The sequence below is a fragment of the Salvelinus sp. IW2-2015 genome, linkage group LG32, assembly GCF_002910315.2.
Source record: "Salvelinus sp. IW2-2015 linkage group LG32, ASM291031v2, whole genome shotgun sequence".
In the NCBI taxonomy this organism is placed as follows: domain Eukaryota; kingdom Metazoa; phylum Chordata; class Actinopteri; order Salmoniformes; family Salmonidae; genus Salvelinus; species Salvelinus sp. IW2-2015.
This window is the reverse complement of record NC_036871.1, coordinates 11,021,141-11,049,064: the sequence shown is the minus strand read 5'-3', so window position 1 is coordinate 11,049,064 and position 27,924 is coordinate 11,021,141. Positions and strand designations below refer to the sequence as shown.

Below are 27,924 nucleotides of genomic sequence, written 5' to 3'. Positions count from 1 at the left end.
TTTATCACAGTCGCCATTCGTTTGATTACCTAAAGCACCTTGATACGGGACTCACACACTGCGACCTGTACTGCCTCTAGGTCGGCTGTGCCCTCAGCTACATAATGTCGTCCGTCAGACCCACTGGTGCTCCAGGTCATCTACAAGGCTTAGCTAAGTAAAGTGCGCCGCTTATACTCAGTTCACTTGGTCACGATGGCTACACCCACCCGCCACACGCGCTCCAGCAGGTGTATCTCACTGATCATCCCTAACAAGCTATAATAAGACCTTCCCATGTTGGCGCTCTGCCTTCCAGTTTCTCTGCTGGCCTGCGACTCGTGCAACGGAAATTGGCAAAAAATCTCTGACAAGTTGGAGACCTTTTATCTTCCCTCAACAACTTTACAAGAAATCTGCTTCTTCGCATCTGTGCCCAGCGTCTTCAGTCTATACTAGCCGTGATCGCGTGCAGCTCGTAGTCGATTAGTCCATGCTTGGCTCAAAACCACCCCACCCACATTCGTACCTACCTCTAAACCCACCAATACTGCTAATTGATACTTTATATTTACTTTCTGCTCTTTTGCCCCACACCAGTCATCTCTTCTTGCACATGACTCATCTTGATGATTTATCACTCCAGTGTTAATCTGCTAAATTGTAATTATTCGATTTATTGCCTACCTCATGCCTTTTGCACACATTGTATATAGATTCTCTTTTTTTCTACCATGTTATTGACTTGTTTATTGTTTACTCCATGTGTAACTCTGTGTTGTCTGTTCACACTGCTATGCTTTATCTTGGCCAGGTCGCAGTTGCAAATGAGAACTTGTTCTCAACTAGCCTACCTGGTTAAATAAAGGTGAAATAAAATAAAAAATAAAAAATGTTGTGTCTCAACCGATGGCGGGCACAACACAAAAAACACAAATTATGTAAAATAGGGTCTAAGCTACAACATATTTTAATATGAATTTATGAAGTTTATGCGGTTTTAKATAATTGATGTTAAAAGGTTAAAAAAAAAAAAGACATAATATAGATTTTTGTTTTTTATCAAGAAACTATAAAATAGTTTGACCACCATGTTTAGAAGCTTTTAAATTATATCAAACTCAACCGTTTATCTTTTCCAGTGATGAACACATGATATGGTGGGTTATGCAAAATGGGTCAACTTTGAGCACCTTGATCTCCTYAATGTTTTGGCATTCAGGTCCAAAAAGTAACTTTCTGACCACTTCTTCCATGGGCAAATGTGTATGGAACGTTTTGTTTGAATCAAAAGGGATGCTGTCAAAAAGTGATTGAATTCAAATGGATTTACCCTTCTGACATGGCGTCCATAGTTCTAGATCAAAGAAAGTCAAGCGATCTGGTGGATCTTTCATCGTGACAACACTCACCTGGTCTCGTAGCCTCTCGGTCTCCTCCTGGTAGGCAACTAGCTGCTTCTTCCACTGCTCCACGTTATTGTTAGCTTCATGTAGCGCCGCCACCAGCTTGGAGTTGCTGTCCTGCAGGGTGAAGAGCTCTGCCTCCAGGTTCATCTCGCAGATAGACCTGGAGGACATCGTCCGAGACCTCAGACAAACATCCTCTGACCTCTCAGGAATGGAACAGATTTGAGGGGACATTCACTACATGGTGGAGAAGAGCTTAATGATAACGCTCGGTAACCAAGAGTGTCCGTACTTTACCAACTCTTGGGTAAAATTTGTGAAATTGGTCCATTAAATATGTTCCTGCTCCATGATCCTGTGCCTTTAGATGCCATGTAATTTTACCATTAGAAAGCTAGAGATTATCCAATCGTTAGAACTCACCATAGCAACCATAAGAGTTGCCTTGTGCAGTGATAATGTACAACAGTGTAATGGGCAACAGGGACAAAAGCAGAGTGAGTAGAATGGGCGACTGAATAACAGGGTAATATGTAACCTTCTCTCTCTCTTTGTGTGAGTCAGCACATTAGCTTTGCCACACTCCCCCTTGCTCTTGTCTGGACCATGTGTCCCATAAACAGCTCTATTCAATGGGGAAAGCGTGATCAAAACAGGCCATCATAACTAAAGCAACGACTGGAAAATCCTCTTTACCAACGCTCTGTTTTCGTGTGTGAACCTTTGAGATCCAGACCAATTATCTTACCTTCTAAAATGGAACAGTCGGGTTTGAGACCAAGAACATTTCCACAAAACATTCGGTGTACTTTCAGACAATGAAGCAAACCCTGGCTTGAGTGAAAAGTTGAGGACAAGAGTGTGTATAAGTGGGTTACCCTTCAGAAAGCATCTTTTTAATGCGCTCCTTCTCAGAAGACAGTGTGATGTCTGCGCTTTGGCTCCGGAACATCTTGTCCTCAGGACCGTTCACACACATCACCGGCGGCGACTGGAGCTCATCACTGAGGTCCTAACACACAACACAACATCAAAAATACACTTTAAACCAATACCAAAGTCCTGGGGGGTACAGTGTCTGCTGGTTCTCTTTCAGTCGGTCAACTCAGTACAACACATCTATGGAGAGTTTGCACGTGCTAGCACCCTTTACTGAAAAACATTGGAATCATGCCTGACAAGGCCAATAAACACCGTGCCTCACCGGAAGCTCCGCGTTCCACAAGTGATAAACCCAAGGCACGGATTCATTCCTTCAATTCTTCCTCTCTTCACCACGAGATGAGCAGAACAATTTTACGCACTCTTTAAAATAAACATGGGAACGGAGAATCTATCAGGCTTTGCTCCAACTTAAGTATTCCACTTAAGGAGGGCATGCTCATCCTTCTGGATGTTGTGTGTTAAAGCTTTGTAACTGGTTTAGTGAGTTTCGTACTGATTCTGTTAGTTATTCTTCTGCCTGTTTAGCCTGGCTAACTACGATGGCTAACACAACCAAAGCGACGAAGGCTAAACTGACGTTTTGTTGTCTGGTATGTCTCGGTGTGGTGCATGCTCCGACTGCCCCCACTCGGGTCAGCTTGTGTGCGTGAAGAAGGGACGGTGTCAGTAACAGTGGCTTGCCCACGGCTGACACTAGTCCATGGTGCATGCAGGTTCCCTTGGCAAACGTGGAATTCTTATGGCTTCCTCTCACCTCAGCTGGGTCTGAGTTACGGGACCCGGGGATGAATTGGGGCTTTGGTCGTATCAAATGTCTTGTCTGCCTGGGTTGAGGCTTGCGAAAGCTGCCCTAGCTAAACCCGGTTGCTGTGTGCTCTGTTACCAGCTAAGGGAGGCGACTTGAAGGAACAGGGCGGCCGGGACGGTGGGCACTCCCTGCCACCTGTGTCTGCCATAGTCAGACACAGTTTACCTCTCGATCTAGACTTGGTTATTCTAAATGGACCGCGCTGCGATCAGAGAGATTCCCGACACCGAAGGAAGATACCACACATTTTCTTTGGTTAGCTCTGTGCTGCCAGTGGGCTTGGCAAGTGCTAGCCCACGGGGATAATGCAAGGTACAAGACTGAGAAGAAGTCGCATGGCTGATGTAGGCTTGCATACAGTACTATGACAACAGTTTGGCCATTGCTGGAGCTCCTGTACCCATAAAAGGGTGGGCTTCAGGCGGGGCTATACAGTATCACGGCGCTCTCTGTCCACAAGTGGGCACCCCTCCCCATTGGTGGCTTATTACTGGGATTCATTGCTGATTCCTCCCTGTAGCTCACCAGTTCCTATGAGGTGCTAAGTGATACAGGTTATGGACTCGGTAGGCGATTGGCAGTCATGTTATTATCCCACATTACTGAGCTGTCGGTCTCCTGCTCAACACGTTTAGTTCCTGGGAATTAGATTCAAATTGGAATCGCCCTGTCTGTTATCACATATGGGGTCCGTTTTTCAGCGCTCTATCTCTTTTCAAGCTGGGATACAAGGTGCAGTGTCACCGGTAGCTATGACTGGTGGGCCTGATAACCTCCACGATCATTTTGTTTTCTGAGTCTATTTTTAATGTGTGCAGCCCCCACGCACATAGTGCGATGATAGGGGAGGTGGCACGGGCTGGGGTCCCCCCTTTCCCTCCTCCCCAGATGTTCACTGTGACAACGGCCAATCAGGGTTCGTCACTGGTAGGCTAAGCCCCGCAACCCAGAGTGGACTGGGCTTCAGGCAAACATCGGCACTTGCTGTTTGGGGTAAGTTTCTCAAAAACAAGTGAAATCACAAAAAAAGGTGTCTGGTACCTTCTATAACATACCATTTACAGAAATTGAGATTCGGTTGTAAAAAGAAAACTTCTCCTTTAACTCTCATTAGGTTATTACCTAACGTTTTCATAGGAATGTGATGTGCAAGGACTGTGTCTAAGAGACCATTCCCTTAAAGGCCCAGTGCAGTCCAAAACGGGATTTCCCTGTGTTTTATATACATGTCCACACTATGAGGTTGAAATAATACTGAAATTGTGAAAATGATAATGCCCATTTAGTGTAACAGCAGTTTGAAAAGACTGCCTGAAATGTTTGCCTGGGATGGAGTTTGGCCTGCCTGGCGAGGCCACCATYATTCTACAATGTAGAAAATAGTACAAATAAAGAAAAACCCTTGAATGAGTAGGTGTATCCAAACTTTTAACTGGTACTGTATATATATATATTCACACTATGAAGTTCAAAATAATGTGAAATTGTGCAAAGTATGATACTGCCCTTTTAGTGTAAGAGCTGTTTCAAAAGACTGCCTGAAATTTCAGCCTGTTTTGGTGGGATGGAGTTTCGGCCTGCCTTGTGACATCACGGTTCCAAACCGCTCTGCCAATAACAGGTCGTTTTCAGTTTCTCTCCTCACTCTTAGACACTTCAACCAAAATTCTTGCTTGAGAAATTGCCCTTTGCTAAGAAGCTATGTTTGTTTCTTTTTTACCATTTGAATTGAAAATAATCACAGTAAAGTACTTAATTGTTAGCCAGAAATGATTTGACAGAGATAAAAAAAAAAACGCTGCATTGGACCTTTAATGTCAAACAGAACTTACCCAGAATGTGGTTGCCATGTTCTCAGAAAATTCAATATTAAATGTGATAGACATGTTTCATGGAACGTTGCAAGAATATTAATGTGCCTTGTTTTCTGAGGGTTAGGAGAATATTCTATCAACGTCACACCTAAACATACACAGAACATGGCTCCCATGTTCTCTGAATATAAGATACAGTATTAATGTTCTAGACACATTTCATGGAAACATTGTGTCCAATAACATTTAAAAGATCGGGTGTTCTGTCATGATCCTCTAGAGGTTTTTGTCTAGTTCCAAGCTTGTTCCGGGAACGTCCCTAAAGACGTTTTTAGGACTTTGCCTGATGTTCCCAAATAAACGCCCCCCCCTCCCACCCCTTGTTACTGTTGCCAAGACAAACAAGGCCCTGATTGGTGAACCACTAATCTATGTATTGTCCTTGATCACTATGATAAAAAAATATATATATTCTTTAGTGTACTTTTAACAGAGCTGAGATTTACTTCAAAGTGTAGCAAATCAGGTGAAATCAGWAAATAGCTAGGTTTCTATCCAATTAGTAACAGATTTCCATGCAAATATTCAAAAATTGACATAAAGAAAACATTTGCATTTTCCCACCAGTGGTGCGTTTCCACCAAACGGACTTGTTGCAGATATAAAGAAGTGTGTGATGACGTAGTGCACATAAAAAAGGTACTTTTTCGCTTTAGTTTTCACCTACTGAATAAARATCTAAAGTCCAAAGTATTTCCATCACATTTTCAACTCTACTGATGATTTTGTCACAAAAACTGTTGAGTTAATGGTAAATGTGCCCACTCTGGTCTTGGCACGWGCGCTCTAGCCAACAGCTTGCTTATACAAGATTAGCCTATTAAGATTAGCCTGATAAGATTAGCCTATTATGGATAAGAGYAAGATTATTTTTATTTGTCAAACTTCAGCCAAGCATCGATGATCATGTCACCAGAATAAGACCCTCGATATTTATTGGAAAGCAGCATCAAGCTCATAACTGTGTACTTTCACCACCCTGTGAAGTTCAACATAACTTATTTCATCTGCAACCTAATAAACTGCATGCTTTCCTGAATCGTAGTGGGAGGACCACACAACATATCSCGTGACTCCAAGTTTAGAATTTGATGGTTAAACCATGTCGAACGAACAAATTGTCTGTCGACAATTATGAAATTGTACTGACATTTTCTGTTTCCATCAGCCCGGTCATGACTTTTTTCATGCGTCAGTTAATTCATCCACATGAAATGGTTGATGGAAGCCTGCTTACAGACATGGTGGCGTAGCTGGATGAACAGAATTTTTTTTATTACATTTTTTTATTTCACCTTTATTTAACCAGGTAGGCTAGTTGAGAACAAGTTCTCATTTGCAACTGCGACCTGGCCAAGATAAAGCAAAGCAGTTCGACACATACTGTACAACAACACAGAGTTACACATGGAATATACAAACATACAATCAATAATACAGTAGAAAAATCTATATACAGCATGTGCAAATGAGGTAGGATAAGAGAAGTAAGGCAATAAATATGCCATGGTGGCGAAGTAATTACAATATAGCAATTAAACACTGGAATGGTAGGGTGTGCAGAAGATGAATGTGCAAGTAGAGATACTGGGGTGCAAAGGAATGCCGCGAACCAAGAGGTTGTGGGGACATGTTGAAAAATGATGACTGTATACATGCACAATGTAATAATGAATGTCAAATATGTAAGTTGAAAGCACAGTGTGGGTGCCCCTAACCTTGCCAACAGACAAATAGCGGTCAATGGTGTCACGCCCTGACCTTAGAGCCTTTTTATTCCTCTATTGGGTTAGGTTGGGGTGTGATTTGGGTGGGCATTCTAGATTTTCTATTTCTTTGTTGGCCGGGTATGGTTCCCAATCAGAGGCAGCTGTCTATCGTTGTCTCTGATTGGGGATCATACTTAGGCAGCCTTTTTTCCACCTTTAGTTTGTGGGATCTTGTTTGTGTGTAGTTGCTTTCTGCACTGCATGTAGCTTTACRTTCGTTTTTGTATTTTGTTGGTTTTTCGGTGTCATTTAAATWAAATAAAAATGTACGCCTACCACGCTGCACCTTGGTCCAATCCATCTCTAAACGAACGTGACAAATGGATAAGTGGTTCACTAATCAGGGCCTTGATGGGCTGGGCATCAGTAACAAGGGGTGCTGTGTAATGAAAAAAATGTATTTAAAAAATGTAGAACATTTCGTTGGGACCATCTTAAGGGACGTCCCCGGAAATAGCCAGGAACTAGACAAAAACCTCCAGGGGATCATCACAGAATGTCCTATGTTTTTTAAACGTTCTTGGACACAGGAATGTCATTGCAACATTCCAATGAATCGTGTCTAGAACACACACACTATATATATGTATATTATATATAATATATATAGTACAAGTCAAAAGTGTGTGTGGACACACCTACTCATTCAAGAGCTTTTTTACATTTTTTACTATTTTCTACATTGTAGAATAATAGTGAAGACATCAAAACTATGAAATAACACAATAATAGAGTAACCAAAAAAGTGTTAAACAAATCAAAATATATTTTTGACTTTAGATTCTTCAAAGTAGCCACCCTTTGCCTTGATGGTAGCTTTGCCCACTCTTGGCATTCTCTCAACAAGCTTCACCTAGAATGCTTTTTCTGCGGTCCAACTCATCCTAAACAATCTCAATTGGGTTGAGGACGGGTGATTGTGGAGGCCAGGTCATCTGATGCAGCACTCCACCACTCTCCTTCTTGGTCAAATAGCCCTTACACAGCCTGGAGGTGTGTTGGGTCATTGTCCTATTGAAAAACAAATTATAGTCCCACTAAGCCCAAACCAAATGGGATGGCGTATCGCTGCAGAATGCTGTGGTAGCCACGCTGGTTAAGTGTGCCTTGAATTCTAAATAAATCACAGACAGTGTCACCAGCAAAGCATCCCCACATCTCCTCCTCCATGCTTCACGGTGGGAACCACACATGCGTATCTCATCCGTTCACCTACTCTGCGTCTCACAAAGACACGGCGGTTGGAACCAAAAATCTCACATTTGGACTCATCAGACCAAAGGACAGATTTCCACCGGTCTAATGTCCATTCCTCGTGTTTCTTGGCCCAAGCAAGTCTCTTCTTMTTATTGGTGTCCTTTAGTAGTGGTTTCTTTGCAGCAATTCGACCATGAAGGCCTGATTCACGCAGTCTCCTCTGAACAGTCGATGTTGAGATGTGTCTGTTACTTGAACTCTGTGAAGCATTTATTTAGGCTGCAATTTCTGAGGCTTGTAACTCTAATGAACTTATCCTCTGCAGCAGAGGTAACTCTGGGTCTTGCTTTCGTGTGGCGGTCCTCATGAGAGCCAGCTTCATCATAGCGCTTGATGGTTTTTGCGACTACACTTGAAGAAACTTTCTAAGTTCTTGACATTTTCCGAATTGACTGACCTTCATGTCTTAAAGTAATGATGGACTGTCGTTTTTCTTTGCTTATTTGAGCTGTTCTTGCCATAATATGAACTTTGTCTTTTACCAAATAGGGCTATCTTCTGTATACCACCCCTACCTTGTCACAACACAACWGATTGGCTCAAACACATGAAGAATGAAAGAAATTCTACAAATTAACAAGGCACACCTGTTAATTGAAATGCATTCCAAGTGACTACCTCATGAAGCTGGTTGAGAGAATGCCAAGAGTTTTCAAAGCTGTCATCAAGGCAAAGGGTGGTTACTACATGGTTACTACATGATTCCACATGTTATTTCATAGTTTTGAAAATGCTTGAATGAGTAGGTGTGTCCAAACTTTTGACTGGACTCAGCAAAACTCAGCAAAAAAAGAAACGTCCTCTCACTGTCAAATGGGTTTATTTTCAGCAAACTTAACATGTGTAAATATGAACATAACAAGATTCAACAACTGAGACATAACCTGAACAAGTTCCACAGAAATTGAATATTGTGTCCATGAACAAAGGGGGGGTCAAAATCAAAAGTAACAGTCAGTATCTGGTGTGGCCACCAGCTGCATTAAGTACTGCAGTGCATCTCCTCATTTCCTCCTCATTCTCCTCAGTTCTTTCTGTGAGATGTTACCCAACTCTTCCACCAAGGCACTTCCAAGTTCCCGGACATTTCTGGGGGGAATGGCCCAAGCCCTCACCCTCCGATCCAACAGGTCCCAGACGTGCTCAATGGGATTGAGATCCGGGCTCTTCGCTGGCCATGGCAGAACACGGACATTCCTGTATTACAGGAAATCACACACAGAACGAGCAGTATGGCTGGTGGCATTGTCATGCTGGAGGGTCATGTCAGGATGAGCCTGCGGGAAGGGTACCACATGAGGGAGGAGAATGTCTTCCCTGTAAAGCACAGAGATTGCCTGCAATGACAACAAGCTCAGTCCGATGATGCTGTGACACACCGCCCCAGACCGATCCCGCTCCAGAGTACAGGCCTCGGTGTAACTCTCATTCCTTCGACGATAAACACRAATCCGACCATCACCCCTGGTGAGACAAAACTGCGACTCGTCAGTGAAGAGCACTTTTTCCCAGTCCTGTCTGTTCCAGCGACGGTGGGTTTGTGCCCACCCATTGTTGCCGGTGATGTCTGGTGAGGACCTGCCTTACAACAGGCCTACAAGCCATCAGTCCAGTCTCTCTCAGCCTATTGCGGACAGTCTGAGCACTGATGGAGGGATTGTGCGTTCCTGGTGTAAACTCGGGCAGTTGTTGTTGCCATCCTGTACCTGTCGCGCAGGTGTGATGTTCGGATGTACCRAYCCTGTGCAGGTGTTGTTACATGTTGTCTGCCACTGCGAGGACGATCAGCTGTCCGTCCTGTCTCCCTRTAGCGCTGTCTTAGGCGTGTCACAGTACGGACATTGCAATTTATTKCCCTGGCCACATCTGCAGTCCTCATGCCTCCTTGCAGCATGCCTAAGGCACGTTCACGCAGATCTGTTCAGTTTTTTGGATTTTTAGGAATTATCTTTGAAAGACAGGGTCCTGAAATAGGGACGTTTCATTTTTTGCTGAGTTTATTAGCTGTCAGAGTTAATCAGTTAATTCAAGTTAACTTTTTGTAAYTTTAGGGCACAATTAATTTTTTCCACAAATAATCAGATTTTTAGAAAACATTCAAAATACATAGAGCTAAAAACAACAATGCGTTGTCAAAACAAGTTTACATTGAGGTTAAAGATAGTGTGCTTCAGTAATTTGCCAGATTTTGCTTACCGTTATTTTAGACAAAATCAAGACATCAATATTCTTATGCTTTTTGTATAAGGACTATTAAATTACAGCTCAATTTCAGCAAATTCGGAATTTGAGCAAATCCTGCGATTAACTTGATTTAATGTTCTAATAATTTAACAGTCCTACTTATACTGAACAAAAATATAACTGCAACATGTAAAGTGTTAGTCCCATGATTCATGAGCTGAAATTAAAGATCCCAGAAAGTTCCATACAAACAAAAAGCTTAAATTCTCTCCMAAAAAAATGTCATCCCTGTTTGTGAGTATTTCTCCTTTGCCAAGATAATACATCCATCTGACAGGTGTGGCATTTCAAGAAACGAATTAAAACAGATGCACCTTGTGCTGGGGACAATAAAAGGCCACTAAAATGTGACGTTTTGTCAGACAACACAATGCCACAGATGTCTCAAGTTTTGAGGGAGCGTGCAATTGGCATGCTGACTACATGAATGTCCACCAGAGCAGTTGCCAGAGAATTGAATGTTCCTTTCTCTAGCATAARCCGCCTCCAACATTGTTTTAGATCATTTGGCAGCACGTCAACTGCAGAACACGTGTAACTACGCCAGCCTAGGAACACCACATCCGTCTTCTTCACCTGTGGGATTGTCTGAGACCAGCCACCCGGACAGCTGATGAAACAGGAGTATTTMTGTCTATAATAAAACCCTTTTGTGGGGAAAAATGTATTCTGATTGACTGGGCCTGGCTCCCCAGTGGGTGAGCCTTGCACCCAAGTGGGTGGGCCTGTGCCCAGTCATGTAAAATCCATAGATTAGGGCCTAATGAACTTATTTCAATTGACTGATTTTCTTATATGAACTGTAACTCAGTAAAATCATTGCATGTTGCGTTTATATTTTTGTTCAGTATATATTCTGATAACATGGCAACCATGTTCTGTGTTTGTTTCATGTGACATTGATGGAATGTTCTCCTAACCCTCAGAAAACTGGACACGAATGTTTTTGCAACATCTCATGAGATGTGTCTAGAACATTAATATTGTATATTATGAGAACATGGTAGCCATGTTCTGTTTGACATCAAGGGAATGCTCTCCTAACTCTAAAACATGCTAAATAGATTCTCAGGAGGTTTTTTGCTAACATTTTTTCAAACATCACAGGAACATTACGGGTAACATTACAAAAACGTTCGCTCTTCCTACAATTGTTAGCTGGGTTAAAAGGATATCAATTTCAGCAGCAAGAACAGTTTGAGGAGTGACTATTATCCTGTAATGTTCATCAAACTCTGAGCAACTCAACCTCGCGAAGATAAAGACACAAGATTTTCTGTTTGATTTACTTTCTTGTCATAGCACAATGGTACCCCAACTGACCCTGCTTAGACGTGAATGGTGAAGGTTGGAAATCAAACACACATGAGACCTACCTGTGAGAACTGGAGAAAAGTCGTCCGATAGCAAGAGAATAAAGAACACAGCAATATCAATTCAACATACTGTATATCAGGGCATCTCATACTGTATATCAGGGGTTCCCATGAAGGTACTGCAGGGGGTCCGCAGCCAGATCTCAAAAGATACAAAAATACAGTACCTTCAAAAAGTATTCATACCCTTTGACTTATTCAGCATTTTCTTGTGTTACACCCTGAATTCAAAATGGAATCATGTAGTACCCAAAAAAGTGTTAAACAAACAAAATATATTTTAGATTCTTCAAAGTAGCCACCCTTTGCCTTGATTACATATTTGCACACTCTTAGCATTCTCTCAACTAGTTTCATGAGGTAGTTACCTGGAATGCATTTCAATGAACAGGTGTACCTTGTTAAAAGTTCATTTGTGGAAATTCTTTCCTTCTTAATGTGTTTGAGCCAATCAGTTGTGACAAGGTAGGGATGGTATACAGAAGATAGCCCTATTTGGTAAAAGACCAAGTCCATATTATGGCAAGAACAGCTCAAACTGCTGTGTATTTGTGAGACGCAGAGTATGTGCACGGATGACCCCCGCATGTGTGGTTTCCACCATGAAGCATGGAGGAGGTGTGATGGTGCTTTGCTGGTGACACTGTCTGTGATTTATTTAGAATTCAAGGCACACTTAACCAGCATGGCTACCACAGCATTCTGCAGCGATACGCCATCCCATCTGGTTTGCGCTTAGAGCGACTATCATTTGTTTTCAACAGGACAATGACCTAACACACGTACAGACTGTGTAAGGGCTATTTGACCAAGAAGGAGAGTGATGGAGTGCTGCATCAGATGACCTGGCTTCCACAATCACCCGACCTCAACCCAATTGAGATGGTTTAGGATGAGTTGGACCACAGAGTGAAGAAAARGCAGCCAACAAGGGCTCAGCATATGTGGGAACTCCTTCAAGAATGTTGGATAAGCATTCCTCATGAAACTGGTTGAGAGAATGCCAAGTGTGTAAAGCTGTCATCAAGGCAAAGGGTGGCTACTTTGATGAATATAAAATATATTTTGATTTGTTTTCAAATATATTTGGATCACATTTTTTGGTTACTACATGATTCCATGTGTGTTATTTCATGGTGTTCATGTCTTCACTATTATTCCACAATGTAGAAAATAGTAAAAATAAAGAAAAATCCTGGAATGATGTATATGTATATATATATATATTAAATGAATATTGCTAACAAATTGAATGAATTTTGGCCAATGGACCCATGGAATAAGTTTAGAGTGTGTAAATACAACACAATGTAATATTATTAATCACAGTACTCCACACCAATTATACATTTCTCAACTCAATATTTATTGTACTCACCCCCAAAATGTTACATTTTTAGATAAATGCACTGTAATTTAAAGCTGGAATCCTATATGGTAAAACTGACACGGCCGTTTTTCGATATTACAACAACAAAGAATATACCATGCTTCACGACGCTCCTCAGCTCTGCAACAAAAAACAATAATGGTGGTGAGGCAGCCGGTGGAGCAGCCAGTGGCGCTGTTTCCCCCTACTGCGGATTCCATCTTTAAGCTTTAAAAATGTAAAGTTCTCTCTGACACATGGAAACATTTGTACAATTGCAGGATATTAGCTTTAAAGCTGCTAAATGTTCTCTCCGAAGCCAAGAGGCGGGCCTTTAAAAYGTTCCTTCCCGAGACTTGGTTCGTCCGGCCCTACACTGCTGTATGGCCTGTATGGCCGGACTCCTTGTATGTCATTTTATATCTGACTCAAGTTGTGTTCTGATTACGAAAGGGTCCCCTGATGAATTTGCTACCACAAAAGGGGTCCCAGGCCCTGCTGTATATTACACATTTTGTTAACATGTGACCACCATAACCAAAATAGCTTATTGATCAATGCAATTAAATCCTTTCAGAGGCTTCTGCGGTGAGCAGACATAACCAGCCAGGCAGAGCACTGGGCTGCATGGGATAATTTTACCATCGCCCTAGATTTCCTCTCACTTTCCTCAGAGACAAATGACCCAGCTCATCCTTCTTATGCCTTCCTTCCCATCCCTTCTCTCTTTCGCAGCCTGCAGGAGATAGCAATACCTCGATGTGTACTGCAGGAGTTCCACAGACACTCAAAAGTTCCTCCTCAATGGCTTTTCTCTTAAAAGCATTCTGTCTGAGCTCACCTGTGGGGCAGCAATGCTGAGGGCTGTGTTGGCCAGCTCCATCTTATCCTGGGACTTTTCGCGTGCAAGACGGGCAGCCTCTTTCACCTCCTTAAACCGCTCAGAAAACTGAGGACGGACAAGAGCGAAATGCATTTAGTTTGACATTGCAGTAAGCGTTGGATAATGTACCTAAAATGATCATCGTACAAGATAAATGAGTTGTCCATAATTCAACTGAGTTATTTTGGGACGCCAGACCCTTATGTAGAGTGAAGTTAGAAGATCTTCACCTGATGCAGCTGCTGCTCTGTAGCGAAGCCCAGGCCGTAGACCGTGTTGGCCCTGCTGTCCGCCCATTGGCCAAACTTCTGCGAGGTCCTGGTGAACGTCATGCTGGGTGTAATGGTGCAGTTGATAATGGCCTGGGGATAGAGGGAGGAGGACATCATTGCTTACTGCAGTAGTAGTTCCTCACCTCACCTGATGAACATCAAACGCTATCATGCACAACCCATTGTTGTTCATGTTTGTGCCAAAGTGAGGACTTGTTCTCTCGGACTTTGAATAAAGAGAAGTGAAACATCTGGGATCATAATGGAAGCATCCGTTTGCCTTTTCATAATATCCAAATGGATTGTTTCAAATCCATTGTACAAACAGATGGTTATACACATCTTCTCTGTAAACAGTTATCTCCTTTGGAAATGTCTTTTGAGCTTATTCTGATAACATGACATGCCCATCTTTTAGATTGGACTGTGGGTGCATGGCAATCAATGGCTTGCATTATTTTCAGGACGTAACAAACTGCATTTATTTGACTGGCCGACCCTTTCAACAGATTAACAAACATTGCGTCAGGCAGTGCGGAGAGGTGGCTACAGCCCCTCCATTTGGTTTCACGTCACATGAGAAAACGCATTAAGCAGACCCAGAATTACTATAATATGACTGACTTAAAACCCCAGAATCAGAGGACAAGGGAAGCTTTTTAAAGAAACGATTACAAGAGTCAGGGGCAACATGTTTCACATGACATGGTACAAAAGATTACCACGTTGCCAGACAACAGATGGGTGGAATTAGGTTGCTGACCACAGGGTCTGCTGGGAGTGGGGAATGTGGGTCAGACCAGAGGTGTTAAGAGGAGATCAGATAAATTACAGGGCAGCATTGGGGAATCTAAATTCAAAACTTGTGAGGAATCTGTGCCTTGATCTTGTGAGCGCTGTTTGGTGACATTGAGTTTCTGTTCACATTGCAGTTCTTATTGACTGAACAATGGCTAAATTGTTTTTAAATTAATAAAAGCCTACAACCACTGATTTTATGTTTAGCATCGTGAACAACCAAGGTCTTTGGAGATGGAAGGATAAATAAGAGTACAGGCAAAAGTAAGAGTGAACACAATCTTAAACAGGCCAATGCTGATCTGCTACACATACTAGACCCATCTTTATCTACTCTCTTTGTCAAACTGTAAATTGCTTTTTTGGCTAGAAGCAAACGATTGTGAACTGAAAGCACCTCTGGAAACCATATTTTCAACCATCCCACAATGTCCTAAGRACATCTCTCGAAAAGGATGTTTCCCTAAATCAAGACCACACGTTCACATACTCTAACTGTGGTCTGCATTCATGTTCCAGAGAGTCACTGTACAGCACAGCTGCCTGGCTCACCTTGGTACCGCCCACGCTGATGATGCGGTACACATTCCTGTTGCCGTCGTAGAAGAAGGAGACGGTGACGGCATGCTTACTGGCGGGGATCCAGTTCCTCTTGGTGTTCGGGTCGATCTGGAACACATGGGCCCTGGCGCTGAAGATCGGTTGCTCCCTGAGGCAAGAAGGGGACATGGAGCTAAGCATGTGAAGACAAATTGTGGCCAATAATTTTATTTTCCTTAACATGTCCCAGCAAATTAGAGTATGTGAAGACTAATGAAAAGACAACTTGACCAAGGCTCACACATTTTTCTAAATAATTATTTTCTTCTCAGTTGAATTTTTTTGAATGAACACAGTTCACTAAACAAATTGACAACTCATGTTGACAACCCTCATATTCTAATCGATGAATAAGAAATGTCTGCAATTTCTTTGTGCTTTCGCAGAGGAAAAACAACCTCCTATTCCTCCCATAATGGAGCATAGCTCCCAAACTTGACTGGCTGCCATAATGCTACAGATGTTGTGGCGTCACCTTTGGCAGCTCTCTATGTCCTATCCTCATTTCCCAGTGGTTGTGGTTGGCACAAGACCATTGACTAAAAAGCCCAGAACCTTTGCACAAGTCCCCTCCCAACCCCTGCTCCTGCCAGTGTGACCATGCTAGGTATCCTAGAAACGAGGTAAATATTTCAAAGCAACAATGCCACTGTTGTTCGAGTTTGGCTTGGCAACTGCGGCACGGAAAATGTAAACCAAACCAAATCTGAATGACAGCAGTGGAAAGATCATACACAGAGGGGGAGTTAAAGTCCAGTTACTGTGCAATGCAATTAGACAAAGTGGAGAGGCTGCGCCTCATCTATACCCTCGGAAGACAACTAATCTCTGCAAGAGTAGCCTTTTCTTTCAATAAGTTGTTATTGTTGGTATAGTCTGGCTTGGGCAATTCTAGTTAACTGTTGTCCCTCTACCAAGTAGTCTACTAAATCATTGCTGTTTGAACTGCTGAATGCTCAGTACTTGTGGCTGTGAAGGGTTGAAACATTGACTTGAACTGGTTTCAGGTCAATTTGAGAAGTAGCTTTGTGATAATTGGTGGGTGTGTCTTTTGGAGGGGGTATCTTCATCTCTGCTAGGTATTCATCAATCAGTGCTGAGCGGTGTGTCTCAGTCTATTGTCCTTCAGTCCCCACACTTTTTAAACTTGACGGAGACAAAGATTACCTCAGAGAACACTGCTACTTCGTCATCTGACTATGTGTTCTCTCATAGTCCAAGAGCATCTGGTCGTGGCTGTGGTGGCAAAGGGATACTCATTTCTCCTAAGTGGAGATTTTTAATTTCCCCCCTCTCTCACCTGTCCATCTCCTCATTTGAATTCCATGCTGCCACTGTCACTTGTCCACTCAAGCTGTTGTTATCTATCACTGACAGGAGGGGTATACTACAAAGCAGAATCAATAAATTAGCCAGCGAACTTCCATAAAATATTTAAAACTAGATTTTTTGAGAAAGATATGCTTGAAATGGGCATGGTCCAATTGACTCAACACCAACAACACATACGTTTAGACTTCTTAATGAACCAGAAAATCAATAGTTATTTCGGGTTGTTTATCAAAGTTATCTGGTTAACTCGTTGAATCTTCTTTGTACAGTCGTGGCCAAAAGTTCTGAGAATAACACAAATATAAATTTTCACAAAGTCTGCTGCCTCAGTTTGTATGATGGCAATTTGCATATACTCCAGAATGTTATGAAGAGTGATCAGATGAATTGCAATTAATTGCAAAGTCCCTCTTTGCCATGCAAATTAACTGAATCCCCCAAAAACATTTCCACTGCATTTCAGCCCTGCCACAAAAGGACCAGCTGACATCATGGACCGTCTCCTAAAGTTGATTCAGCTGCGGGATCGGGGCACCACCAGTACAGAGCTTGCTCAGAAATGGCAGCAGGCAGGTATGAGTGCATCTGCATGCACAGTGAGGCGAAGACTTTTGGAGGATGGCCTAGTGTCAAGAAGGGCAGCAAAGAAGCCACTTCTCTCCAGGAAAAACATCAGGGACAGACTGATATTCTGCAAAAAGGTACAGGGATTGGACTGCTGAGGACTGGGGTAAAGTCATTTTCTCTGATGAATCCCCTTTCCGATTGTTTGGGGCATCCGGAAAAAAGCTTGTCCGGAGAAGACAAGGTGAGCGCTACCATCAGTCCTGTGTCATGCCAACAGTAAAGCATCCTGAGACCATTCATGTGCGGTTGCTTCTCAGCCAAGGGAGTGGGCCACTCACAATTTTGCCTAAGAACACAGCCATGAATAAAGAATGGCACCAACACATCTTCCGAGAGCTACTTCTCCCAACCATCCAGGAACAGTTTGGTGACGAACAATGCCTTTTCCAGCATGATGGAGCACCTTGCCATAAGGCAAAAGTGAAAACTAAGTGGCTCGGGGAACAAAACATCGATATTTTGGGTCCATGGCCAGGAAACTCCCCAGACCTTAATCCCATTGAGAACTTGTGGTCAATCCTCAAGAGGCGGGTGGACAAACAAAACCCCACAAATTCTGACAAACTCCAAGCATTGATTATGCAAGAATGGGCTGCCATCAGTCAGGATGTGGCCCAGAAGTTAATTGACAGCATGCCAGGGCGTATTGCAAAGGTCTTGAAAAAGAAGGGTCAACCCTGCAAATATTGACTCTTTGCATCAACTTATGTAATTGTCAATAAAAGCCTTTGACACTTATGAAATGTTTGTAATTATACTTCAGTATTCCATAGTAACATCTGACAAAAATATCTAAAGACACTGAAGCAGCAAATTTTGTGGAAATTAATATTGGTTTCATTCTCAGAATTTTTGGCCACAAATGTAGTTTACCCCTCTGGTGCCCTTGGAGAGTTCCTCAATGTGTTTGACACCTTGATAAACTAATTTCCTGACGATGGCTCACCACTCATTGTACTGGGCGACTTCAACCTCCCGACGCCTGACCTCAATTTCTTTCCACAACTTTACTCTTTAGACCTCACCCATTCCCAGTCCCCTACCACTCACAAGGCAGGCAATGCGCTTCACCTCATTTACTAGAGGCTGTTCGCCTAATAATCTCCTTGCAACCCCCCTCACCCCATCCTCCAACCCTACCTTCTTAGTCCACCTAGCCCACTCAGCCTTCCCAGATGGGCATGCGCCATCACATTCTTCGCCCTCTCTCTCCCACCACTCTCTCCTCTTCTATCATATCATCTCTCCCTTCTGCTAAATCATTTTCTTTCCTGTTTCACGATTCTGTCTCTTCGACCGTACTCTCCTCCCCTTCAGAATCCTATGACTCTCACTATCCCCTTTCCTCCAGGCCGACTCGGTCCTCCCTTTCTGCTGCATGGCGGAGTGACTCACTGCGAGCTCACAGAACAGGGCTGCGGGCAGCTAAGCGAAAATGGAGGAAAACTAATTTCCGGAGGACCTATCATCCTTCCACTCCCTCCACTTTACCTTCTCTTCCTCTGTATGCCCTGCTAAAGCTGCTTTCTATCACTATAAATTTCAAGTTTCTGCCTCCAATCCTTTCCCACCTTCTTCTCCATCCTTAATACTCCACCAGCTTCCCCTCCCTCTCTGCGAACAACTTTGTCAACCACTTTGAAAGAAAGGTTGACGACATCCACTCCTCATTGACTCAGCCTACTGAATCCACTGGTCCCAATTACACAGAACTACCCTATGCCTTGAACTCCAAGGGCCTTGAACTCCTCTCTCTCCAGAGGAAATCCTGTTACCAGTGATGTTCAGCCACCCAACAACCTCGACCCCATCCCCTCCTCCAGACCATCTCTGGAGACCTCCCATTCTTCTCTTCCCTCCTCCCTGACCATTGGCTCAAGACAGCCAGAGTCGCTTCCCTCCTCAAGAAACCAACACTCGACCCCTCTGACTACAGACCAGTATCCCTTCTTTCTATGCTTTCCAAAACACTTGAGTGTGCTGTCTATGACCAACTCTCTTGTTATCTCTCTCAGAACGACCTTCTTGACCCTAACCAGTCAAGTTTTAAGACGGCTCACTAAACTGAGACCCCTCTCCTCTGTGTTACGGAGGCTCTCCGCTCTGCCAAAGCTGACTCTCTCTCCTCTATTCTCATCCTCCTAGATCTACCCGCTGCCATCAACACTGAACCATCACATCCTCTCCACCATCTCAAGGCTAGACGTCTCAGGCTCTGTATACTCCTGGATTGCATCCTACCTGGCAGGTCGCTCCTACCAGGTGACGTGGAGAGGATCTGTGTCTGCACCCCATGCTCTCACTATTGGTGTCCTCCAGGGCTTGTTTCTAGGCCCTCTCCTCTTTTCTCTATACAGCAAATCACTCGGCTTGCCATACCCACGGTTTAGCTGAACTGACGCCACTGTGTTCATCCTTCCCAAGTTATCCCATGTCACCCCGCTCCTCTGCACACTACACTGGCTTCCATTCTAAGCTTGCATCCACTTCAAGACCCTGGTCCATAACTTCAGGCTATGCTCAAACCCTACACCCCAACCCGAGCACTCCGTTCTGCCACCTCAGGTCTCTTGGCCCTCCTACTCCTACAGGGGTCAGCTCCCGCTCAGCCCAGTCAAAACTCTTCTCTGTCCTGGTACCCCAATGTTGGAAGAAGCTTCCCCCTATCCCTGCCCATCTTCCAAAAATGTCTGAAACCCTACCTCTTCAAACAAAGAGTATCTTAAATACTAACAAAAAAAAMCTGCACTTTTTCCCCCTACTAGCGTTGAATTTATTGAGGAAAAATGTACTTATGACTGTGATATGTGATTGTCTCACCTTGTCACGTCTTCTCCCGCTCCGGCGCTCGACGTCGCCGGTTTACTAACCACCGGTTCTGGCAACCCATCATTACGCACACCTGCGTCCCATCATTAGGCACACCTGGACTTTATCAATACCCTGATTACTCCCTCTTTATTTAACCCTCCGTTGTGATCAGTCCTTAGGTGTTATTGGTTTTCTCTCACGTTCAGTACGCTTCCCATGTTTGTTCTTTGTATCTGTTCAGTATTAAACTCACCTTCTGCACCTGTACGTTACAGAATAACACCTCACAATATGGAAGCAGCAGAAGATTCAACGCTCTTCCAGATGGTTAACGAACAAGGTCATCTACTCCAACACCATGACCAGCTGGCAAAACTGGGTACATTCTATACCGCCTGGACACCACCAGAGAGGTTCTCTATACTCCTATCAGAGGGCCTCATACCACGGGTTGTTACAGTGAGCCAGCCCCCCACCCTACCCATTCTTCCGCCCAGGTCAATGATGCCCGACTGTCCCTTCCAGAGAAATATGACGGTACTCCATCAAAATGCCATGGCTTACTACTCCAGTGCTCCCTCTATTTCGCCTATCAGACGAGAACTCCCACCACCGTAAGGTCCAAGGTTGCCATGGTAATTTCCCTGCTGACCAGACGGACGTTGAAGTGGGCTACGGCCGTCTGGGAGAGAGGAAGAGCTGGGTTCCTATGAGAGGTTCATGGCTCTGTTCAGGGCGATCGTCGACCATCCTCCAGAGGGCAGAGGGAGGTGAGTGACTTTTCCAGCACCGGCAGAGGGCCCAAACCCCTGCGGAGTACGCCCTCACCTTTCAGACTGTGGCAGCCTCCAGCCGATGGAATGAGCAGTGGACTGCGCATGTCGGGATGACAACATATCCTTGACGCTCACATCTCGATGGCCATCCGTCTGGATAACCTTCTTCGGGAGCGCTGGTGTACACATCGCTACTCCCCTCCCTCCTTTTGCTGTCCTGAGGCAGAGCCTGAACCCATGGAGGTAGGGGCCACACACCTCTCCGCGTCAGAGCGGCGTCGCCGGAGACAGCTGGGGCTCTTTTCCTATTGTGGCCAGGAGGGGCACCAGCTTCAGTGGTGTCCGGTGCGCCCTAACCAGGGCAGCTCCGTGACCTTCCGTCTCCCAGGTTAGGCGTGAGTATGCCAATAACATTGTTTTACGCCAAACCCTTTATGGTTCCTATTTCACTGGCTGGCTGGCCCTCAAGTGTTGTCTCTACAGCTCTAGTGGACTCCGGTGCCGCTGGGAACTTCGACCAGGGCCTCGCCTCCTCCCTGAACTTCATACCTGCTCCTGCTACCTGCTCTCCAGAACGCATCTATGTCCCCACAGGGGTGAGAGATCGGCTGTTGACATAGGCACATACATCCCTCACCACTGGACACCCAGGTATCACCCGCAACAACATCCATTCCCTCTCCGAGAAGTACTGGTGGACACCTTGGCGCACGACTTCACCCACTATGTCAACTCATGCGCCATATGTACCCAATCCAAATCTCCCCAGCACACTCCAGCTACTTCCCCTTCCAGTGCCTCAGCGGCCTTGGTCACATCTGTCCATAGACTTTGTTACTGATCTTCCCCTGATGGTTTCGCCACTGTTATGGTTTTTGTGGCCGGATTCTCCAAATTCTCCCGTTTTATCCTTCTCTCTGGTCTTCCTAACGCTCTCCAGGTCGCTGAGAGCCTTCATGGAGAAGCTGGTGGTCACGGTCAACCTCACATCTGGGGTACCGGCCTCAGTCCAATCGGCAGGTGGAGAGGACCAACCAGGAGCTGGGGAGGTTCCTTAGGAGTAACTGTCAGGACCGGCAAGGGGAGTGGGCCTGGTTCCTTCCCTGGGCGGAGTATGCCTAGAACTCACTTCGTCACTCCTCCACAGGGCTCTCCACCAGGAACCTCCCGCTGCTCCTGCCCGACCGGAAGTTGAGGCCCCGGTTTGTGGGGCCTTTCAAAGTCCTCTGGAGGGTCAATGAGATAATATACCGATTACAGCTCCCCACTGACTACTGGATCTCACCATCTTTTCATGTTTCCCTCCTCAAGCCGGTAGTTCCTGGTCCCCTGGCTGATGCTGTCCCCTCCGCCACCCCTGAACATCGAGGGAAGCCTCGCCTATGCCATCAGATCCCTTCTGGACTCCCGACGTTGTGGGGGTCGGCTACAGTACCTGGTGGACTGGGAGGGGTACGGTCCAGAGGAGCGGTGTTGGGTTCTGGTGGACGGCATTCTAGTTCCCAACATCATCCGAGATTTCCACCCTCACCGTCCGGACCAGCCCGCTCCTCGGGCAGTCCCTCTGGCCGGTGTTGTCCTGCGGCAGGTGCCGGGCGTCGGGGGAGGGTACTGTCACATCTACTCCCGCTCCGGTGCTCGACGTCGCCAGTTTACTAAACACCAGTCCTGGCAACCCATCATTACACACACCTGGCAACCATCATTAGGCACACCTCGACTTTATCAATACCCTGATTACTCCCCTTTTATTTAACCCTCAGTTGTCAGGTGTTATTGGTTTTCTCTCACGTTCAGTATGCTTCCCATGTTTGTTCTTTTGTATTTCTTCAGTATTAAACTCACCTTCTGCACCTGCTTTCTGACTCCCAGCGTATAYGTTACACACCTAGTCATTTTAAGATGAATGCACTATGTCGCTCTGGATAAGAGCATCTGCTTAACGACTAATGTAAAATGTGAGCAGACGAGTATAGGCTATAAAAAATAACTTTAATTCAAAAAGCCATTGGATTATGTACGCAAAAAGGTCAAAAGGATTATACCTTGACACGTAGCTACAGATTGATAGTTTGCCTTTTTCACCCTCATCATATTCAATTCAAAGCTGTACAAACTATGCAGGACATACACTCCACTGCAGTTAGAGCGTTGATGGTATAAAGGACCCACTAAATCTCATACTGACATGTACGACATGATATGGGTTTACGTGTCTGATTTAATGTGTATTGGATGAGTACTAGTGTGTATTATTACAACAACATATGGTAGTGACGATCCTGTCCATTTCGTTGGCTGATGATTGCTGTAAGTAAAATAAATCTAGCACAAATATCAACTAGATCATTTATGGATGACTTAAGACATGGCAAATACCAGGTCACTGTGCACATTAAACTGTATTCAAATGAACTCCAGTCTGACCTCTTCGGTGATGAAGGTAAGCAGACACAGGATCAGATTTAAGTTAATGGGTGTTGAATCTTTGCTCTAATTATATGTGCCAGGATCTCTAAATCTCATGAGTGTTGGTGTAAATTAGCGTAGGCCTAACATTCTAACCTCAAGAATCCCAAGTATACAAAAACAATTAGCTTACAATGACAACTATTGGTTGCTAGCCAGCGTTATTACTTTCCACGTCAATACTTTTCTTCACATTAACCCTACTGCTAATAACAACTACCACCGTCAAAGCAGACACACAGACTCTCTCTCCCCCTCTCTAACACACACACCCCCCGATGGGCTTGTGGACCATGTTAGGCAAGCTCCCTGATAAAAACCCTGAGCTGTAATTCTCTGTCTCATCACACAGTAATCCCACTCTTGTCAGCTGATCTCATGCTTAATAACCAGCTTCTATAAGGCTGGCAGTCACCCCAGGCTCAGACAGACACTGATCAGAGGGTTGGCCAGGCAGGGGATGGGAGCAGAGCCGTGGAACAGTCAGACAGAATTGGTAGGCTACAAAGTTCGGCAATCTCACTTTGAGACATGGAAATTCAACGACTACCATGTTGGCACCGAAGCTTCCCGATTATTAGTATACATATGATGCAATTGATTGACATTCTGGGTTAGATTGTTAGTGTCATGGAGCGTTTGGTGCCGAAATTAGGGAAGGGTTTGTTAGCCCAACTTTGACCAGGCATGAGAAATGATCCTCTATGGGGACTGAGCTACACCTACCATCCATCTGATTGGTCTTTTGGTCAGTTGGGTTTTTCCTTCAAGCCTCTATTGTCATAGGGGGCAACTTGACTGGCTCCCGGCTCCACAGGGATCACCCCAATGCGATGAGATCACCCTGCAGAGCCTGAGCCACCGGGACGCCAGGGAGCTGCCTCTTTAACTTCCACACACATTCCTCCAGTGCCAAGGAGGTGTGGCGCTACGAGAGACCTGAGGGCATCAGGCACAGCGCAACCCAGATGTTTCAGACGACTGTCTCTCTGTTGGACCTAAATGGATAACGGATCTCTTTCCAGGATCCACTATTCCTCCTTCATGTTAAACAGATGAACATGGCTTAGTGGGATGTGCGAACATATGCTGTGTGAACATATGCTGCACAGACACACACAAACACACACACACACAGTATGTGCACAGTCGCGCGCACACACATACAGTCACAATTTCAGGGGGGTGCTCACATTTATATTTTAATTGTTATAGGGGGCCCTAATTTGAACCCTGCACACGGTTTGAAAATATTGATTGGTTTCATTAGATATGCTCCAGCTGTTAAATAGGTGAGCTGAATCCCACCAGGATAGAGATAGGGACAAGAACCCGATTCAGATAATGAAAAACAAGATTCTGGTGATGGAAGTTCCACAACAATGCTTTTCTATATCTATTATGATGAACAACTACTTTAATTCATGTTCTCTTTTTGTAGAATGGTACCACTCACACTATCAGTTCTAACAGGTATTCTTGGCATAGTATTACAGTTGATTCTTCTACACGCTGTAAACAGAACAATTTACATGGATGCTTTTGTAGAGGAGATTCTGGGGCATACTGTGCTGGGCGAGTACTTCTCTCCCTAAATGAGTACAGCAATAATAGCCCAACAGTGGCCTTAGAGCAATTACATAAATGTACTGCTCAAATCAGGTAGTGCTGGTCTCTGCAGTACCACTAACATAATGAGATAAACAGATAAACAGCACAAACACTAACTGGTTTACTTTGTAAATCAAGTTTGAAACCACTTATTATCAATATAACATCAATAAACAATGAATCTAGTGCGATATTCTCARGTGCAAATCAACATCACTCCAAAACGTGTAAATGTAATTCCAGAGCCATTTGACCTACTTGCTTTATGATCAAAGATCCGTGCACTATTAGACTACTACTCCACAAGGCACAAGAGAAGACTCTCTCTTGTCCTGTTGAAGCAGAGGTCCTGTAAGAGTCATAGGCATCCCAAGGTCATTACGACAATACTTTTACTGACAACTGTTGGGCTGGATCTCTTTGGACTTTGTGGACATTATGCCACCACCGACACAGACAACAGGGGCTATTGAGTAGGTGTTCAGGAGAGGATATCACCACTGTATGAAACATAAATCGAAAATAACAGCCACTTACCTTTCTCGATGGTGTGGATACATCTTATTAAGCAGGAGAGGTGTTCTTTCTATGGAAGAAGGAAATTAACACACACTGATTAATGTTACAAAATGTTTTCAACAACAACAAAATATTTGGACATTAACAGACAACTGGACTAGATAATAATGAACGGGAAAAAAGTGAGCCGTGTGGTCTATGTATCAATAGCCTTTCAATTTATAGATCAAGGTATGTGTACACCAATATTAAAACGAATTGTCCCGGCTATTGAAATATGGTCCTGACTGCAGCATAACCTAAACTTTTCTCTCATAGCAAATTTAGCAGCGTCCAATTCAATAAGTCAGTGAGAGTTGAATAGTTACTCGAAACACTCACCTCATGTCGTTGTAAAATATTAATGAGATGTATTGATCCAGGTCTAATATGGGCTCCTTTATGTTTTAGAATAGTGGCGCTGAAATCCTTCCTCTCCTGTGTCCGGATACGGATGCTTCCCAATTTACTACCGGAATTTCACTGCAAAGGGCAAGACTTGACTGTAAATAGGCTACGGTGGACATTAGCTGTCAATACAATTATATGCGCCCTGTCCCTTCACTTGAAAAGGCTTACCACAACGTTGGACATCGATGCCATCACTAAACTGGAGAAACGTGTATCAGTTGCCACAGTCCGGGCGGTCCATCATGTGTATATTTCTCAGATTTTCTTCTCTTTGGCTGTACTTCAGTAACCTTGTTGTAGCGCAGTGCCCCGCAAAGCTCTGGTTCTAGGCTATACTCCTCTTGACGGCTCAATGTGAGTCGCAAGCATGCAGTGTTATGCACTGGTAGGCTACAAAGTATCGCTACTTTTATATTGGTTACATTTATTATCCCGTCAAGAACCTCGCGCGGTGCAGCGCTTCATGGTAACGATTTCCTACAGTTGTGTTTACAACCAGTCTATATACCACCACCTGCTGGTTACAGTTTGGTGGTGGGTCAAATTCCATTTCATTTTACAGTGACAAAACTCGTGCTGTAAACTACTTCATTGTTGACCATTAGCAAATACATATGGCCTACTTAACACTAATTTCGGCCATACAGTATTTCATTTTCACGTAGCTCACATTAAAACAAATTCCTTAACCCTTGTGTGGTGTTGGGGACTGTGGGACCCATTTTCAAAGTTTACTCAAATAAGAATTATACAATTAATTATTTTTTCAACCGGAGACTCATTGGCCTTGGCTCGTTTTCTGTTAAATGACAAAGTTTTATTGAGTGCACACTCTGTACCCCCCTACACATTTATATTACATATGTGGTATTCGGGTCCACTGGACCCGAGGGTAATAAAAGTGTGGAAAAGTGTGTGTGTAGGTGAAAACAAGTAAAAACGAAACAAAAAGGTTTGCTGTGTGYCTTCACTTTGTCCTCCTCCTCCCTGGGCCTGCTGTTTAACATAGCACCAAGAACCTGTCTGTCTCCCTGCCTGTCTCCAGCTTTTCTCGCACTCTTTACCCGTGGTAGTGTGTGAAACTACACAATGTTTTGCGGGATCCTGCACAATGTTATTACAATACTTTTTTTTTTTTTTTTTTTTTACAACGTATCGAAATAATGTATTTTACCACACTCTACCCCAGCCATGTGCAAATTGGGGGAGGGACACAAATAAATATCTTTGCATGTGTGGCTCCTTACCTCAATCAATCATTATGGCAAAAATAATCTCTGCTCAGAGGGCCTTAGAAATATTTTTTGCAGAGAGAGAAGCTGGTGTGGAAGGAGCATCTTCCTCTTTGGAAGATGAAAAATCTTCCAAATATGAGGATCATGTCTCTGTCAATTCAGAGTCTGACAGTGAGTTGGAAGGAGAGGATGAGATTGACCCTCAGCCTGTCCAGGACCAGCCCGTCAGCAACCAGATCATCAGCAGCCTGAAGGAGGAGAAATACAGATGTAAAACAAAATTGAAATTGAATGGTCTTCTTGCTCAAGGAATGAGCAACCCCGCATGGCTGCCAATGGGATAAGGATGCAACCAGGACCGACGCGGATGGAGGTTACTCATGTGCAGGACATAGTCTTCTTTTGAACTGTTCATCCCAGAAACCATCCAGAAAATCATTCTGGACTGCACTAATATGGAGAGAAGGCGTGTTATTGGGGAGAGATGGACCAAACTCATTTGCATGCATAC

At 44.1% G+C, this 27,924-nt stretch overlaps 1 protein-coding gene across 2 annotated transcripts in view; it reads right to left on the bottom strand.

Annotated features, from left to right (window-relative positions):
- Nucleotides 1-26,640, bottom strand: part of LOC111956782 (homer protein homolog 3) — a 40,125-nt gene extending 13,485 nt beyond the window's left edge. Inside the window, exons 1-8 of one of the 2 annotated variants that reach the window (XM_023977396.2) lie at nucleotides 26,347-26,640; nucleotides 26,110-26,250; nucleotides 25,747-25,795; nucleotides 15,536-15,692; nucleotides 14,144-14,275; nucleotides 13,872-13,979; nucleotides 2,267-2,400; nucleotides 1,392-1,548 (exon numbers count right to left, since the gene is read on the bottom strand). In XM_023977396.2, the coding sequence (XP_023833164.1) occupies nucleotides 1,392-1,548; nucleotides 2,267-2,400; nucleotides 13,872-13,979; nucleotides 14,144-14,275; nucleotides 15,536-15,692; nucleotides 25,747-25,769 (711 nt within the window). In that variant the 5' untranslated portion in view covers nucleotides 25,770-25,795; nucleotides 26,110-26,250; nucleotides 26,347-26,640. The other variant, XM_070436728.1, reaches the window with a different exon arrangement.
- Nucleotides 26,641-27,924: the final 1,284 nt, after the last annotated feature.